Genomic DNA, 17,273 nt, shown 5'->3' on the forward strand with positions numbered 1-17,273 from the left:
AATTCGAACAAGAAGCTGGCGAATGAGAAGCGACTTCAGCCTCGCAAAAATTCTACTTTTGAGGAAAAGTTTCCGGCTGGAGATGCGAGAAAAGCAGCTATAGCTGAGCTAAAGCTTAAAACACAGCAAAGTAAGTCTGCGTTTTCGTTAATATTATATTTTAGCGTATACTAAGACATCAGCACATACTGAGACATATTTACAGCCAAGGTGGTAAAATGGACCCTTGAGCCAGTGCAACAGCTACCCCAAGTGTAGGCTGACCCTCAAAGGCTCCGCCCACAGAGGTACAGAGTCTGCCCAATATTTATTATACGCTAACACCACGGCAACAACGATGAAGATATAGTCACTGTACTGTGGTGTAAGAGGCTGAAGTGGCTTTCTAGTTTGATCTTTCGTGTTACACCTAAAATGGTGCAGCAGTTATTATTACGTCTCAGTATATTACGACTCAGCTTCGTCTGTGATACATCAGGGAAACTTTGCACATTGTACAAAGTGCATGTTTTCATTTGTGACAATATGAATTACTCCCATACTTTTGACGGCTTGGGTCTTTGAAAACTTGAGAAACCTCTTTCACAACCGAGTCAGACTTTGCTGCAGCTGCCATGACTTTCTTAAAACTGTAGGGTTGAAGCCAAACGAATGACGTCACTCACGCAGGAGTTACATATTGGTACAGAGGAAAAGCTTTTATTTGAATTGAAGTGTTTAAGAAATCAAAAAGGTAAAGACATAAAAATCATTTTAAAAATCTGCAATTTAAATTACCAATGTTTGGTCATTGATTACGTCGACTAATCGCAGTAGACCTAAATAAGATACACCCTGCATGTTTTCCAATGCGTAACCATTGTTTCACTTAGGTCTGTTTTTGTTGTAGCACCGCTTTGACAAATGAGTGTTCTTAGCCACACTGAGCGACGAAACCCACCAAACTGTTCGACAACAGGCAGAAGTCCAGCTTGCGAGACTAGCCCAAGCGTAACACCAACAAGAAGCCACTGCATTCTTTCAATAAACAGAACACAGGTGCTCCCAGCAGAAGCAGCATACAACCCTTCTTTTCTCCCCACTTGGAGAAAACAAAATTTTGGGGTATATCTGAGAGATGCTAAAGCCAGGACACAACTTTTAAAATGGGACCTGACCTAAAAGCAAGGACATCTGGTCTCGGTTCTTCCTACCATTAGTAACAGTGTCACCTGTGAGAAGGGTAACCTAATCACCAGGCTTACTGATGACAGCAGTGATTTAGTGGGCCTACAGCCCTTATATAAGATCAGAGAAATTGAGCTTCTCTCAGTGGCGCCAGCGTAGATGCATTTTGGCCATCAGTGTTCCCCAGCGTACCGACAAAAACCAAGCTTTCTGTGTGCCTCTGTGTTATTCAGAATGCAGAGTACACAGACACAGCCGGCTGTCTTAGCTGTTGGATGCAGTCTGTTTCAGCTCCCAGCCAAGCCAGGGCACGTATTGAGGTCTCAAACAACTTATTTTGGATGGCAAGTTCAGAAAACATGGATTTATCAACTGATGCAAAAAAAATAATTTAGCATAATATGGAAGCAACACCTGTAATGAAGAGGTTATGAAATAAATTTGTGCATGATTTCCAGCTTCGCTGACCTGATTCTAGGGGAGCACGGATGAATTTAATGGCTGATTCCAACTTCGTTACGTCCAATTTTTTGCAAACATTTCTGGAGCCAGCAACAAAAACAAAAACACTGTTTATCTGCTATTTACCAAAGCTTGCAATTTGTGGGTTAATTGAACGCATGGAGATCAAAACCACCTAACACATCCACGGATGTGCATGCACAGCATTCTAATGTAGGGTGCTTGGCTGGCTAACAGTATTTATATCATATAATCCTTACACAGAAAAATTTGCATGGTTTAAGTAAATACCAGCCTGTATTACGGTTAGGCATCCCTAATCAACTCTAATGCATGAATTCATTCTATCAGTACTCTAAGGTCACATAATACTGGGTGGTGAGTAGGGGTGAGACTCTCAGTACCTCATGACTTGATTTCAACTTTGATTCATGGTGCAAAGATGCAATTTATGATAGAATAATTTTCGATAAATCTCAATTTTAAAATTTTACAGCCTACATTTTATTTTGTCCACTGTATTAGTCATTGACAAATAGCGTTAACTGAACCTACACACTATGCACTTGTTGAGTCTACAGGCCTGTTTCACCATCTAATGGGTCAGACCTAAAATCTAAAATAATAATAATAATAATAATAATAATAATAATAACAATAATAATAAGTTTTATTATTTGTATTTTTATTTCTTTTTAAAATCATTTTATTTGATCTTTTTGGGGTTTTTGTGTCACATATGGAATTCAGTATAGCTAGTAGTATTTATCATCAGAAATGTTAAATGCTAATGAATTACTAAAAAAAAAAAGACTAGAGTTCAGAATCCCTGCCATACAGCTCTGTAATTTAACACATTAAAACAGTAATGGAAATGGAAATTCTAATCATTTATAAGTTTTTTTATTTTTTTATTTTTTGTCAAATAATCATGAACATGTCAAATATAGTTTATAGCACTTTATAGCACTTTAATTAGGTGTTTATTTTAAAGTGAGGGAAGCTTGAAGCCTATATAAATATCTGATACCACATTTTTTGTGAATCGATTCTGAATCTCTCAAGAGAGAATCATACACTGTGCACGTGTAACTATGCACTGATATGGGAACTGTAGGCCAATGCAGATATCATATTTTTTATGTGCATATGTGGCATTTATAAAATAGAAAAGTGTGATAAGATTGAGACTGGCGACCCATCCAGGGTGTATCTTGGCTCCAGCACCCCACCGTGACCCAGAAGGATAAGCGGTTTAGATGATGTGTGTGTGTGTGTGTGTGTGTGTGTGTGAGTGATAAGATTGATTTGGATTAGGATTAGAGAGAAATATATGTTTTTACTGCATTTCTAATCCTACAGGAGATGTCTGAAGAAAACCTTGTATCTCCAAAATGCTAACTTTACAGGAGAAGGAAAAAACCTACTTTACTTTTAATGTAAGTCAATGGAACCAGACTTTATTCCAAGTTATTTTGGGTCATTTCTTTTAATCCATTCATCATGGTATTTACCTACAATGTAAAAGGCAACAGGCACTTTCAAATTATGTGAAAAACCGAAAAACATCAAAAATGGAGATACAAGGTTTTCTTCTGACAACAGAGATATGTGTATGTGTATATATATTCACAGCTAAACACTCTTCCAGAGTACAATGAATACACAACCACTTACTGGATTGAAACTCCAGTCAAATCGGATGGCAACATTTTATGAAGCAAATATCTACTGACACTTATATGATTCCGATCTTATTGCGCATCTCTGGTAGAAACTAACTGACAGTCAGGCGGCTAATGTAACATGCAATGCAAAATCCCAGAAAGCTCAAAAGGCTTAAATCTAGAGCAGTTGACCTCATATTTAGAGGCAGGTAACCAAAGACTAGGAGCAAGCAAGATCAGGCAATTCCACACAATCGTGTCAGACCATGTCTAAAGTGCTGGTGGAGTCTGCTAATTATATAAAGTTTCAGAAAACAAGAAGCAAGTGATGCCCTACAGGCGAGAGCTGTGCTGCCAAGCGAGAGATTTTACAATAAAACACTGACATCTAGTGTGTAAGTGGATTTGATGCCAGTGTTTACTAATAGAACACACTACCAAACATTTAACTTGTTTTTATGGCCAAATTTTTTCTGTGATTTTATGCATGACATACGAACACTCACCAAGCACTGTATTAGATACACGTCCTCGTATCAACATTTATTGCACATTTTATCAGCTTCACTTATCACATAAGAGCACTTTGTAGTTCTACAATTACAGTTACAAACTGTAGTCCATCTGTTTCTCTGCATACTTTGTTAGCCCCCTTTTACCCTGTTCATTAATGGTCAGGGCCCCCACAGGACCACCACAGAGCAGGTATTATTTGGGTAGTGGGTCATTCTTGGCACTGCAGTGACACTGATGTTGTGGTGGAGTGTCAGTGTGTGTTGTGCTGGTGCGAATGGATCAGACACAGCAGTGCTGCTGGAGTTTTTAAACACCTCAGTGTCACTGCTGGACTGAGAATAGTCCACCAACCAAAAATATCCAGCCAACAGCGTCCTGTGACCGCTGATGAAGGACTAGAGGATGACCAACACTCCAGCAGCACTGCTGTGTCTGATCCACTCGTACCAGCACAACACACACTAACACACCACCACCACGTCAGCGTTACTGCAGTGCTGAGAATGATCCACCACACAAATAATACCTGCTCGGTGGTGGTCCTGTGGGGGTCCTGACCACTGAAGAACAGGGTAACAAAGTATGCAGAGAAACAGCTGGACTACAGTTTGTAATTGTAGACCTATAAAGTGCACCTATATGGTAAATGGAGCTGATATAATAGACAATAAGTGCAGATACAAGGTAGGTGTGCCTAATAAAGTGCTCAGTGTGTGCAGATGTACTTCCATTGACCCATTTATCCAAGACCAATTTAATTTCCATAAATCGCTAAAATTCCACACAATTACATTCTTTCAACTGTGAATATGTATAACATTTTATACACAGTGCATATAAAGTTGTATCAAAAAACAAAATGGGTTTAAACTGTGGCAACCTCAGTTCTATCTCTAAAGGTTAAGCTGCAGAAACCAGCAGTTCACGTAGCTTACTGTATGACACAATATACAAAGTTTTGCCGAAAACGCAGTCCTAGAGCTTCTAACCACATTAGTTATTTTCTTCCTTTAAATTACAGCAGATAACCGATGTAGCTGCAACAAGCATCAGGCCTGCAACACTGTGATAAATGAGCTGCTACTAGAAGCCATGACAAGCGCATCCGGTGACTCACATAACGCACTTTACTCTGCGACCCAAACAGATAACTTCATTTCAGGGTGACTGACTGCATTAAAATATAAATCTGCATGTCTTTAAAGTGAGCGATGGAAGAAAGTCATATAATTATGATTCACAGCATTGTTTTCGCCACTACTGGCTTGCCACAGTGGAAGCTTTTGTGCCGTAGTGGTGCTCCACACCTGAATGAATCTGAAAGGAAACGTTCATCTCTTTCATGGCTTTGCTCAAAAAGACTGATTGGAACCTGTAGCAGGGAGCAGTTCTGGTTTGCAAATAAACTTAATAATAATTATTTGGAACACTGAGATGAATCCACTGTCACATTCTGACTTGTGCTGTGTACCTGTGTTTCCACACTGAGACCTTTCTATCAGGAATTCTCGGATTTTCTCCACCCAGAGGTAAAGGATGCTCTCTCCAACATTTTCCCTGCAATGACAGAATAAACACAATCACCAGAGAATCAATGTTGTTATAACATTAATCAATTAATAGTGATATCACTGTGTATGCATATATAAAAGTATATTGCTGCTGTCTGAACAAAACCTCAAATGTCCATTTTTGTTGTTTTTCAGTTTTTTACATTTTGAAAATGCCTCTTGCCCTTTGCATTCTGTGTCAGCTTCATTATGACTGGACCAAAAGAAATGGCCCAGAATGACTTGGAGAAAGTCTGGTTCCATTGACTTACATTAAAAGTAAAGTAGGTTCTTTTCTTCTCCTGTAAAGTAACCATTTTGGAGACACGTTTTTGTTCTGACAGCAGTGATATATAACATTAGCCCTCAGCTTGTGCCAAATCACAGCTGTGTGTGTTGTGATAACGAGCTTCCTCATGCGTTCTAGAGCTTAATTAGAAACTGGATCCTGGATGCCGGTTTAGAGTGGAAAAAAGCTGTGAGAGTTGCTTATACACAACAATATGCTTACAGATACAGCTCCTCTAGGCTGTTTGAGAGCTTGATTCTGTCGGGTCCTCTTAGCCATCCTGCACTGGAACAGAAACAAAACATGATTTATTGATTTGTTGCTGCACGTGTTCTTTCACAAAGCTACTACTGATTGCCACGCCCAAGATTATGCCTAGGAATGCACAATGATGTCAGAATCATATGCTTATTAGCAGATAATTGCTTTAAAAATATATATATCAACATCACTTAGATCTGACTAATACTTCAGATTGATAATTGATGACGTATTTATTGTAATCTGGAAGAGCAGACCATTTTGGGCAATTTAGGCAAACATTTTGGGCCAAGGCAGATATCCAATATTTTTTTAATATATAGATCTGCCAAATCTTTCAAATTAGATCTGAGACACTTTCAAATGTGGTCCTGGATTGAATGCATATTTGATTCAAGGCCATTCAACCTCATTGAGAATCCGTCATTTTTTTTCCACTGCAGGTAATAGCATCCTTATCATAAACGCTGCAGAAGCATTAAAGTAGGGGTCACCGATCTTTTCCGTGAATGACCAGTGTGGCTGCAGGTTTAGTCCAACCAAGCAGAAGCACTCCTCATATAACTAATCAACAGTTTGAAGACTGAGATGCAATCACAAGGTGAACCATCAAGTCAGAAAGATCAAATCAAAGCAAAAACTCGTAATATTTTAGAAATGTTTACATGTCAGCATCGGCAGACAGAGTAGAGCACAAAAATCAGAGACCACAGTTTCGTTTATTTAATTTCCAGTCAAAATGGACATCAAGAACAAGTTACTCATTTTTTAGCACTAGGAAAGAAAGCAGAAAACATAACTAAAAAAAGATTACACAGAAGCCTCACCAACTAAATACAACATCAAATCTATCAATATTTAATTTGTCCACTCTTTACTTTTGTGCACCCTACTGTCAAGAAAACCCCTCCTTACAGTCTTAAAACCAACAAGTTAAACTTTGTATATCCGACATAACTTGGATTATGAGAAGCAGAGAGTAAAAACAACTTCTAATACTGAACCTTGAAGATGCGGAAAAATATCCTGCAGATTTCTTTGATAAACTGAAAGCAAGTCTCTGGAAAATAATGGATACTGTAATAAAGGCAACACTGAAAATGTTGAGATTATATTAAGTTGTTGAGGTTTCTGTGTATTTATTTAAATACAATACGGTGTAAAGGTTTAAAGTAGCTGCAAAAATTGTCAGCAAGCATTATTTGACCAGAAAAATACTAATATTATAACAAATACAAATAAGATCAATATTATAAGCTATTATGTGATGTTTGCTTAACCATTTCTAAGCCTCTCCTCAAGGAAGCAGAGTATTATTTGTAGTTATCATGCAATTCCTGGTTTAGCTCATCAATCTTTCATTAAATTAAATAAGGTGTGCTGGTGGAGACTTTGAACTACTTTTTTTAATTTAAAAAAAAGAATATGTTTAAATTAATGGTTTTTTTTTTACATTTACTCTAATGTCGTATGATGTTTCACAAGCAGAAACACAGTTACAGCCAAGAAAAATGTATTTTAAAAAGTTCGCACAGTACTGTATGCTTCACCCCCCCCTCCCCCCAACCCCGATGCTGAAAAACGAATAACCTGTACTTAATGGCATGTACTGCATGTACATGAAAAATACTGGATATCAGCCCAGAATTCCCATATCATGTATCCCTACTTATAAAACAAGACTGACAAAGATGGAAAACCAACCAGTGCCTGTACCAAAAGCAACAGCAGAGAGCTAACAGAGCTACAGCTGCACCAAATAAGTGTGCCTACTGTTTTAACTGACGTGAACTAAACAGACAGTATCCTTTGTGGACCAGATTATAGAGGTGAGCACTATTGCAAAAATATAATATTGTGATACTTCAAGAAATTTTCACGATGCACAATATGTCACAATATTTATGTGTATTACACAATATTATATGTTTTATAATGAAACATGCACTCGGCCATTGTCCTACAAACTACTACAAACTGATATACATGATATGTTCAAAACAGCATATTGTATTGTGACATAATGTATCACAATAAGGATATATATTATTAAGTATACACTGCCCAGCCCTACCAGTATATACAACTGTCCCTTCTTGTGGTCACACTGAATCTGCACTTACTTTATTTGGTATATTGGAGGTGCAGAGCTTGGGTAGTCTTCTGGGAGTATGATCTTATAAAAAGAGAATAAGAATAAATGACAACAACTATAATGAAGATGATGATGATGATGATGATGATGATAGACTCAGAATGAAATCTGTACCTGCAGACAAACAGACCATTTGGGCTCATAAATGCCATCTGATATTTGGATGCAGAATATTCTCGATGCCTCGTCAATCACACACCATTCGTCACCATATATGGCGGAAAGCGCTTCGATCTCTTCAACCTGAGGAGAATATCAGCGAAACACAAACAGCAACAGCTTCTTTAAGCCCTTTTCAGTCGCTGAAACGTATTAAACCTGCAAACACAGCGAGACCCTCAGCTGTACAAGCTCAGCCCACCTGAGACTGGAGGTCGCTCGAACTTTCCAAACTAGCGTCCATTTACTTAAAGCACATCTCCGTCCGTAAACCGCTTCTATTCGCCCTGTTACAGACTGGACACATTAATCTGAGCTACTGCGAACTATTAATCTGGGCTGTTTCTCACTTTCATTCTCTTTGCATGGTCCCAAACAGTTCATGCAGGAGATTATTTCCGGGGTCAAACACGAGCGCTGTCACATGGTCATTAAAAAAGAACATTTAAAGGGGAATATTAGTAATAAATTATTAGTACTGTTTTATATGTTAAGTGGAAAAAAACATAGAAGATAATTTTGCTTTTTTTTGTTTGAATTAAAAAGTTCATTTTTAATAATTTCTTCTATAAAGCCACCAATACATACATACATACATACATACATGCACTCATATATAAATAAATGGATGGATGGATGGACGGATTAATTGATGGACAGACATGTGACTGAACAGAAAAGAATAGAGGAGGCTTCACAGCCGTGGTCACCAACTCCAGGAGATCTATCTCCCTGCAGAGTCCAATTCCAGCCACAGTCTGCCACACCTTCTCCAGCTGATTCACTTCACTACACAACTATATATATATATATATATATATATATATATATATATATATATATATGGTTGTGTAGTACACACACATGCACACACACACACACACACACACACACACACACACACATATATATATATATATATATATATATGGTGTGTGTGTGTGCGTGTGCGTGTGTGTATATGCATGTATGTGTGTATATTTTGAACATTACAAACATGTGTGGTTGAAGGAGGTGTACCATATTACTGCACAAAATCTTTACATTCTTGTGATTAATCAAAACACATTTGTTGATAGAGATTATGTTGTGCACAGTCTCCTTCCTGTAAGCCCGTTTCACTGTTTTATACAGGCCTTTCGACGTCTATGTTAATTTTCCAAGTTTTAAAAAACCTGCATTAAAAAAAAACGTTTTCTTCTTATTTAAAACACAACTCTCCGACACTACAACCTCTTCACTTCTCGGTCCTTTGATAAAATGTTGAATGCACATTCCTAAACACTTTCACCAGCTTTATTTATAATTGTTATGCTACAGAAATGACTCGCACTTTATAAAATAATCATATTTTCTGCTTTTGACACAAATGTAATCATGGGGGAAATCACAGGCAAATTGATTATAAGTATATTTTGTAGTTCATACGCATTAAAGTGGAATATCTCACTTTACACATATATTTTATATATGAAAATAATTTCTATATTTTCCCATGTGCGTGAATTATCACGTGATGGTGTTATGTAGGATATATATGTATGTTCATATAATGTTTAAGAAATAAGCCAAACCCCAATACCGCCCAATCAGATGAAAGTATGCAAAACAGTGGCGTCTCGGCCAATGGAAATAAGGCGGGTTATGAATAATTAATGAAATGCCAATGTTGTTCTAGTTCAGGCACTGAGACGAAAAACTATTAAAGCTACGTTTTGAGCTGAAGGTCGGAAATAATGGCGACGGCTATTTACCTCGAACACTACCTTGACAGTGAGTAATAACAAGTTTTCAGGAAACTGTGAAATCGTATAAACAAGTCTGGTGTCGAGCTGTTTTTGGCGGCCCGATGAGCTGCTTGGAGTGGCGCAAGCGAGTTGGGTAGCTAGGCTAATCTCCGCTAGCCAACCAGCTAACGTCGGACTGACAAATGCTGGTGTCTCTGAATATATGACAGGTTTCGTAAAAGACTAACAAACTTCCTCATCTGTGGATTATTTTCTCAGATTAAGCTGAAATAGATTTAAACTTTAAATTGGGGAATTAGAATTGCCAGTCTGATAGCCGTGTGCTAAGTTAGCCGTCGCGCTAACGTTAGCCGGCCTAGCGTTGCTGTAATTAAAGTTTCGCAGTGTTGCTTGAAACTTTCGGCAAAGCATATGATTTTTACCCTTTTTCCAAACTGAGTGTTACAAATTATTAACCAAATTTACGTTATCATAAGAAAAATAGCCGTGTCGTGTCTACTAGGCTTAGCTGTTCATAATAAATAACGTTACTCTTGCTGTTGTTGTCACAGTTATTCCGGTTTTGCTAGCACGGCTGTTTTCCGACATGTACTTGCATCGTAATTCAACAAACATTTTATGATAAAATTCACGTTAAAATAGAAGATTCGGCCAGAAATTTAGAGTAGACAGTTTGTGTGCGAGTTGTTTATCTATCTCGGCTGGATAAAACGGCGGTTTTGCGATAAGAGGAGAGGCTTCCTATGGAAAGGTGGGCGATATGGCAAAATGTAATATCGCGATACTTAAAGTTTTTCACGATACACGAAATGCCACGATATTTATTTTTTTTCTGACGTCTGAGAAGTTAGAACAGAAAATGTCCTACACTGAATTTTGGATTCAAAAACAATGAGTCCAGTTATTTGTATTGAACATTTTACAAAGTATGCTGCACTAAATACAATTAAACAGGACTAATTCTCTCTATCTCTATAATGCTCTCTTTTTATTCAAACATACAGTGGTTTTTAAGTACCACAGCTCTATTCCCAAGTTACTTGGCATGATAATTAGTGGTACTGTTCCATGTAGATAATGTAACCAAGCAGGCTGTGCGTTTTAGGGAAAAGTTTAATAAATGCAGATTTAATGCCAATTAAAAATGCCAGTTATACAAATTGAGCGTCATTTACATATGTATGCAACATAGTTTAACCTCATACTAAAGTAAAATAACTGTTATGCAATGAGGTAGTGACTCAAATAAGTATACAATTTTCTCAAAAACAATTTTAGTGGGTAAAAAACTACTTGAGCATTGAGTTCCTCATGGAAATGCAGTGGAACTTACAGCAGGTATCAGTTGTCTATCAGCATAGACAACTGAAGTTTGTTAGGCTCTAATCTTTTCTTTTTGGTGCATTATTTTGGTCTTAAATGAAATAAGAAACCTCAAAAGTCAGAGGGCCAGTCACAAAGTAGGACCGATGCTGTCACCAATGTAACGTCATGAAATTAAACAGGAGAAAAGTAATTAAGAACAAAATGTTAATAAATAAAAAGTAGGGATGCTACTGTTATGAATTTCTATGTCTTCTTCTGATTTCTTCACAGCCAAATTAGCTAATTTAATGCTGTTGGATAAATGAATACAACATAAATAATATTGTGCTGACGTTAAAAAAAATTAATGAATTGAATAAAGCAAGAGCTAATTAGATCTAAAGGACCATATCATGGAAAAACAATTTTATTCATTATATTGAAATAGGAGTGTAATGTATTATGTAGACGCTGTTATGAATTCAAAATATACCGTTCACTCTGCAGTCCATACAGTCCTTAATTATGAACTAGGCTGCAAGAACAGCCCATTTTGAATTCACTGTTTTTGTAATCTCATGAAAACCAACACATTTGAATATGTCTGTTCAGACTAAAGCAGTTTAGCCATGCCCACTCATGTTCAAGAGTGTTTCAATCCGGGCTGCTTTCTGAATGTGGCAGAATACAGAACAGCCAATCAGAGCAGAGGTCGTTTACATATATCAGTCTGAAAGAAGTGAAAATAGGAAAACAGTAGCCTGTTTAAAGCTAAGGGATACAGATATGTTGGAAAATAGTAATGATAAAATGAATTGTGACTATTTTTCGGTACATAAACTGGATAAATGCCAAAGTGGATCACAGAAGAGAAAAAAAAGAAACATAAGAAAAATGTAGGATATGGGAACACAACATATCCAGAGATTTCGGTATAGGTGTAGCAGCAGCTTTCAGACACATTGCGAATGCGGTTACCTGGCTCACCTTATTTATATTGGAAGTTTGGCCAAAATAAAAACAATAAATTGGCCAATTGCTGGTCGCTTTTGGAGGAAAAATCTCTTATGATTGTGGATCCCTACAAAAGGATATGAGTAAAAAGTTGATTAGTGTCCTCATAAGTATATTAGAAGAGAAGTAAAACTATTCGAAAATATTAATTCCTCATTTTTACTATGTAAACGTAACTACTTACTTCCCACTTCTGTTCATTTGGCATGTGGTATTGGCTTCACCTTGTGATGTGCATAAGTTAAAGGAAAACTACCAAGCTTTCTTCAGTGATAACAGTTTTAACAAAGATGTTTTTCATCCCTTTAGGCATTGAAAACTTGCCTTGTGAACTCCAGAGAAACTTCACCCTGATGCGAGAGCTGGACAGCAGAACAGAGGGTAAGCCAGTGGTCATGTGGCATTCGTGTACTTCATTCTAAGCATCTTGTGTTTTTTTTGAACAAATGTTTTTCTTCCAACATGGTAGAAAAGAAAGGAGAGATTGATAAGCTTGCAGAAGAGTACATCACAAATGTGCGGAACCTTGCATCCGAGCAGAGGGTGGAGCACCTGCAGAAGATCCAGAGCGCCTACAGCAAGTGTAAAGAATACAGCGATGACAAAGTGCAGCTTGCCATGCAGACATATGAAATGGTCAGTGAGTGCATGTTGTATTTTAGAGCAGCAGTTATAAGATCTGAGATTAATCTGTAAATGATTTGAATTGATTTTATCTCTGTCTTTTAGGTTGACAAGCATATCCGGAGGCTGGACGCAGACCTGGCTCGCTTTGAGAATGAGCTAAAGGAGAAACTTGACGTCGGTGGCTATGAGAGTCCAGACAGTAGAGCACTCAAAAGTAAGACAGGAATTAGCTACAGAAACGTGCTTTCTAGGACATATTGTGGTATGAAATGTTGCATCACTTGCATTAATGAAATATCCACCAATGCGCAGTGAAGTGGGATTCACTGCTGTCACTTAAGTCCTCAGTGTTATTATGAAGTTTTAAAATGACATATGTGCAAATGTGTTTACACAAAAAGCAGTTTGGTAAAGCATGACCTGAGACAGGCTTCGCAATTGAATTTCTCTGAGAAACCTCAATGGTATGGCTTTTTGCTACCACAAATGACTAGGTCACTGAAGTCTTGGCGTTGAATAATGCTGTGTTGGTCTCTCATTTTATCTTAGTCTGACGTAATATTGCTGAAACCTGATTTCTTCTGCCAGTACACTAGCACTGAAAAAGTGTATATATGAAGATTCTGTGCTCTGATTACATTGAAAATATAAATATATAAAAAAAAATTCATGTGTTTTTAATTTTACAGAAGGAGGTGGAAGAGGGCTTAAGGAAAAGCGAGGACCCAAAGGCAGAGGAAGAAAATGCTCAGATGATGACTCACCTCGAAAGAAAAAAATGAAAAACAGGTTAAAATTAAAAATATTCTTCTTCTGTAGCAAATGAGGCTTGACTGGATTTCCCCACAGAGTGAATCCCTAATGGACTAGTCATTTTCTTTGCCTTTATAACGTAGCATTTTTGTCATGTTCACATGGGTCAAGATTTGATTCTCAGTATTTTGTGTTGAAGTCTGGAATCTACAGAGCTCAAATTCTGTTCTGCATAGATTGTTTGGCTTAGATAATCATTGACTACGTTCACATTACAAGCCTCGTTGCTCAAATCCTATTTTTTGCTCAAATCCGATCTCTCTGACACGATGGTTCACACTAGTTTAGGTAAGTGACTCAAATCTGTCATTAATGTGAGCGAACCAATATCCTGAAATGACCCTCATGAACACATCCTACTCAGTAACGTTACGTGACTGAATCACATGCATCATCAGCAAACAAGCTAACGAGCTGAACGAGCCTTTGCTGAGAAGATAATTAACTCTGATCAGCTCTCAGCTTCATTATTAGAGTGAGACAAAGGTGAAAAAGGTGAGAGGAGCTGCTTTTCCACTGTTAACAGGCTTTAACTTCTCTTCGGCGCTGCTGCCATGGTAACGCTGAATGATGGTGCACGCGCAGTGGAAAAAAAGCACATGAATTCCGATCTGAGCGTCACATTAAGGTCGCATGGCCACGAATCGGATACGCATCCGATCTAGGACAACATATGAAAGTGGCTAAGGTCAAATTTGAAAACATCAGATTTCCGCACGGCCCTGAAAACATCAGATATGAGTCACATTAGGGCAAAAAATCAGATTTGTGCCACTTCAACCTGGTAATGTGAACGTAGCTGTAGTTTCCACGAAAGATGGTAAATGAGAAATGATTAAAAGAGACAGGAGCGTGTCCATAATACAGGTTTCAAATTCAACACACCACTTCAAACATTTCAACCATTTAATGTGTTCAGATGTACTTTTTTCAATTCTTTATTGAAAGCATCACCATTCTCATGTACCTTTATGTTGTGATATTGATATGGTAGTAATGTCTTATGCCTCTCTCTTCTTTTTTCCTAGCCCTGAATTCTCTGAATCCCTCTTACCTGTACACCCGTCAGATGTCTTAGACATGCCAGTAGACCCCAATGAGCCCACATACTGTTTGTGCCACCAAGTGTCATATGGAGAAATGATCGGCTGTGACAACCCAGATGTAAGCATTGCTTATCACCTTTTTTTCTTAATGCCATTAAATTTTTTTTTTTTATTATTTAATGTGTAGAAAGAAAAAAATCACTTTGAAAAAACATAATCGTTTTGTTGAATAGACTAAAAATAATCATCAGCTAGAAGATTCACTCCCTCAACACAAATTCTGGATAATGTATTGACTGTGTAAGAGGGCACTGCAGAAACGATGTCTCTCAACAGTTGAGCATTCTGTTGCAAAAGTACTGTCTCACTTAAGCACAAGCACAGTGTAGCAGTAGGTTAGATCACAGGTGGAATTTATGGACTTTATGTTAAACTTATTCAGTACTTTTTTGTCGTTATATAATCAGTTCACTTCTGTTCCTTTTTTTTATTGTGAATAGTGTCCAATTGAGTGGTTTCACTTCGCTTGTGTGGACCTTACAACAAAACCCAAAGGGAAATGGTAAGTCATTAATAAGGGGAATTTGGAGTTTGTACTGATGTGAATGATAACTGAATGCTGTGGATTTAATAAGACACTAATACGCTTTTCATTTTTTAGGTTTTGTCCGCGGTGCACCCAGGATCGGAAGAAAAAATAAATTTCTAATTCTATTACTTTTATATATAAGTATATATATGTATTTTGTCTATATGTGGTATAATAGGATATGTACAGTATATATATTACTTTCTATATGACTATGATAAAGGAAAAGAGGGTCACAATTTATTTTTTGATGTACTTGAAATGTGTCCATTTTGTTAATTCAAAAGCTGAATCTTGTGCTGCAAGTCATCTGGTATCTATTTTATGCATTTAATTTTATGGCGAAATATGGGAAGTGAAAGCTTATCTATGTATGTATATCCCCTTCTACTGAAAACGGTAGTGTAGGCTTTCTTGCTATATGAACTCCAAGCACCAAATCCATTACTCTGTAAGTCTTGTAACTTTTTATTGTACTTCTTTACATTTGTTATTACTGCTGCGCAAAACATTCACAGTAAGACTGAGGTCTTACATTTAGTTTTGAGCATTTTCGTTTAATGTAAACGTCAAAGATGCCAAGTGCAGCTGTCCTGCTGGATGTAGGATTTTTTTCTTTAAGGAAAACAAAAAGGTTTTCTTTTACTTGCACTATGAAGTGACTACTTCTGTAACTCCGTCCAGATGAACAGCAGCTCATCTGATCGAAAAAAGAACGTGACATTTTGCTAACTTACAAACCTTTGTGTCCATCTCTGAATGTATATTAATAGTAATAATGATGTTTTGGCAGTATCTGCCATCTTCTCTAGCAGCTTTGATGCACTTTTAGTAGATATATATCTATTTAGCACCACAAAACTGAGGCCTGTATTCTTCAAAGTATCTCAGAGTGGCAGTGGTGACACAGGATCAGCTGCTCTTTCCACATAATCATGTTCATTAAGAATAATCTCACGTTTCCACCTCCACCTGTGGTGAAGTGCTGTTAATGAAGTGGTCTTTAGTGAAGCAGAGGACCAAAAAAAGAAACACCAAAGATGTGGAATCTGAATGTGATCAGGGTTTGCTTTGCCACAGTAGATGCAAATCATCCTTAATGGATTATATCTGATCTGTGCTCATTCGTATGTCTTGAATCGAGGTATTAATGTGTCTGATTTGAGATTGCAGAGGGGTATTTCCCAATCATGATTCTAGGACAGCTGATCTTTGATCAGTACTACTATTCTGAGATGCTTCATGAATTCTGTGAATGATTTTAAATTGGCAGTGGTCCTCGTTTGGCCCAGTGCTTTTGATGAGATCCAGAAGAACAGGACTCTCATGCCATTTGTGACCAGTTGCTGTAAAATAAAAAATAAATACATAAATAAATAAATATTAAGAGGTGGCACAAACATACCAGTGGATCTACCAAAGTGAGATTAGGTGGTGTTAGCACTGATGTATGCTACACTGCTGTTGTATTACCTTGTAATGCCTGATTTTATTGTGATAAATGTGGAACTGCATTTATATTGTATTCCGACTACGTTACAGCTGGCCTTGCATGGCCCACCCTACCATCCCTACACAAAACGTATTACTGACAGTCATAAGCTACCATTGAAAAAACATCTTTCAATAAGCATGAAAGAGTGAAAGAATGACAATCAGAAATTATTCCTTTGCTCTTTTCTTTTGGTTTGTCATAATATTGGCATAGACTATGGAGAACCAAACATCTACTGTGAAATGACTTCATATATTTAGCGATGTACCTTGTTATGTGGGATAGTTGTTCAGTACAGATTTTCTTAAAAATAAATATTTAGCAATATTCTTACATGTATGGTGTCATCTATAGAGTCAAGTGCAGTGGTGGAAAGGCTTTCTCAGTCAGCCAGATAACTTAAACCAGAA

At 37.3% G+C, this 17,273-nt stretch overlaps 2 protein-coding genes across 3 annotated transcripts in view; one reads left to right on the top strand and one right to left on the bottom strand.

The window, feature by feature from the left end:
• impact (impact RWD domain protein) overlaps window positions 1-8,630 on the bottom strand; it is a 62,171-nt gene extending 53,541 nt beyond the window's left edge. For both annotated transcript variants that reach the window (XM_036586879.1, XM_036586878.1), the window contains exons 1-5: window positions 8,429-8,630; window positions 8,182-8,310; window positions 8,036-8,088; window positions 5,874-5,936; window positions 5,284-5,369 (exon numbers count right to left, since the gene is read on the bottom strand). In XM_036586879.1, the coding sequence (XP_036442772.1) occupies window positions 5,284-5,369; window positions 5,874-5,936; window positions 8,036-8,088; window positions 8,182-8,310; window positions 8,429-8,470 (373 nt within the window). In that variant the 5' untranslated portion in view covers window positions 8,471-8,630. The remainder of the gene's footprint in view (window positions 1-5,283; window positions 5,370-5,873; window positions 5,937-8,035; window positions 8,089-8,181; window positions 8,311-8,428) is intronic.
• A 1,229-nt stretch (window positions 8,631-9,859) lies between these two features.
• Window positions 9,860-17,190, top strand: ing5a (inhibitor of growth family, member 5a). The gene is made up of 8 exons (XM_036586677.1): window positions 9,860-9,999; window positions 12,603-12,674; window positions 12,763-12,929; window positions 13,023-13,134; window positions 13,610-13,709; window positions 14,762-14,897; window positions 15,280-15,341; window positions 15,441-17,190. Exons 1-8 carry the CDS (start codon window positions 9,963-9,965, stop codon window positions 15,478-15,480), a joined length of 726 nt encoding a protein of 241 aa, XP_036442570.1. The 5' UTR covers window positions 9,860-9,962; the 3' UTR covers window positions 15,481-17,190.
• Window positions 17,191-17,273: the final 83 nt, after the last annotated feature.

Source organism: Colossoma macropomum, unplaced genomic scaffold, assembly GCF_904425465.1.
Source record: "Colossoma macropomum unplaced genomic scaffold, Colossoma_macropomum, whole genome shotgun sequence".
In the NCBI taxonomy this organism is placed as follows: Eukaryota; Metazoa; Chordata; class Actinopteri; order Characiformes; family Serrasalmidae; genus Colossoma; species Colossoma macropomum.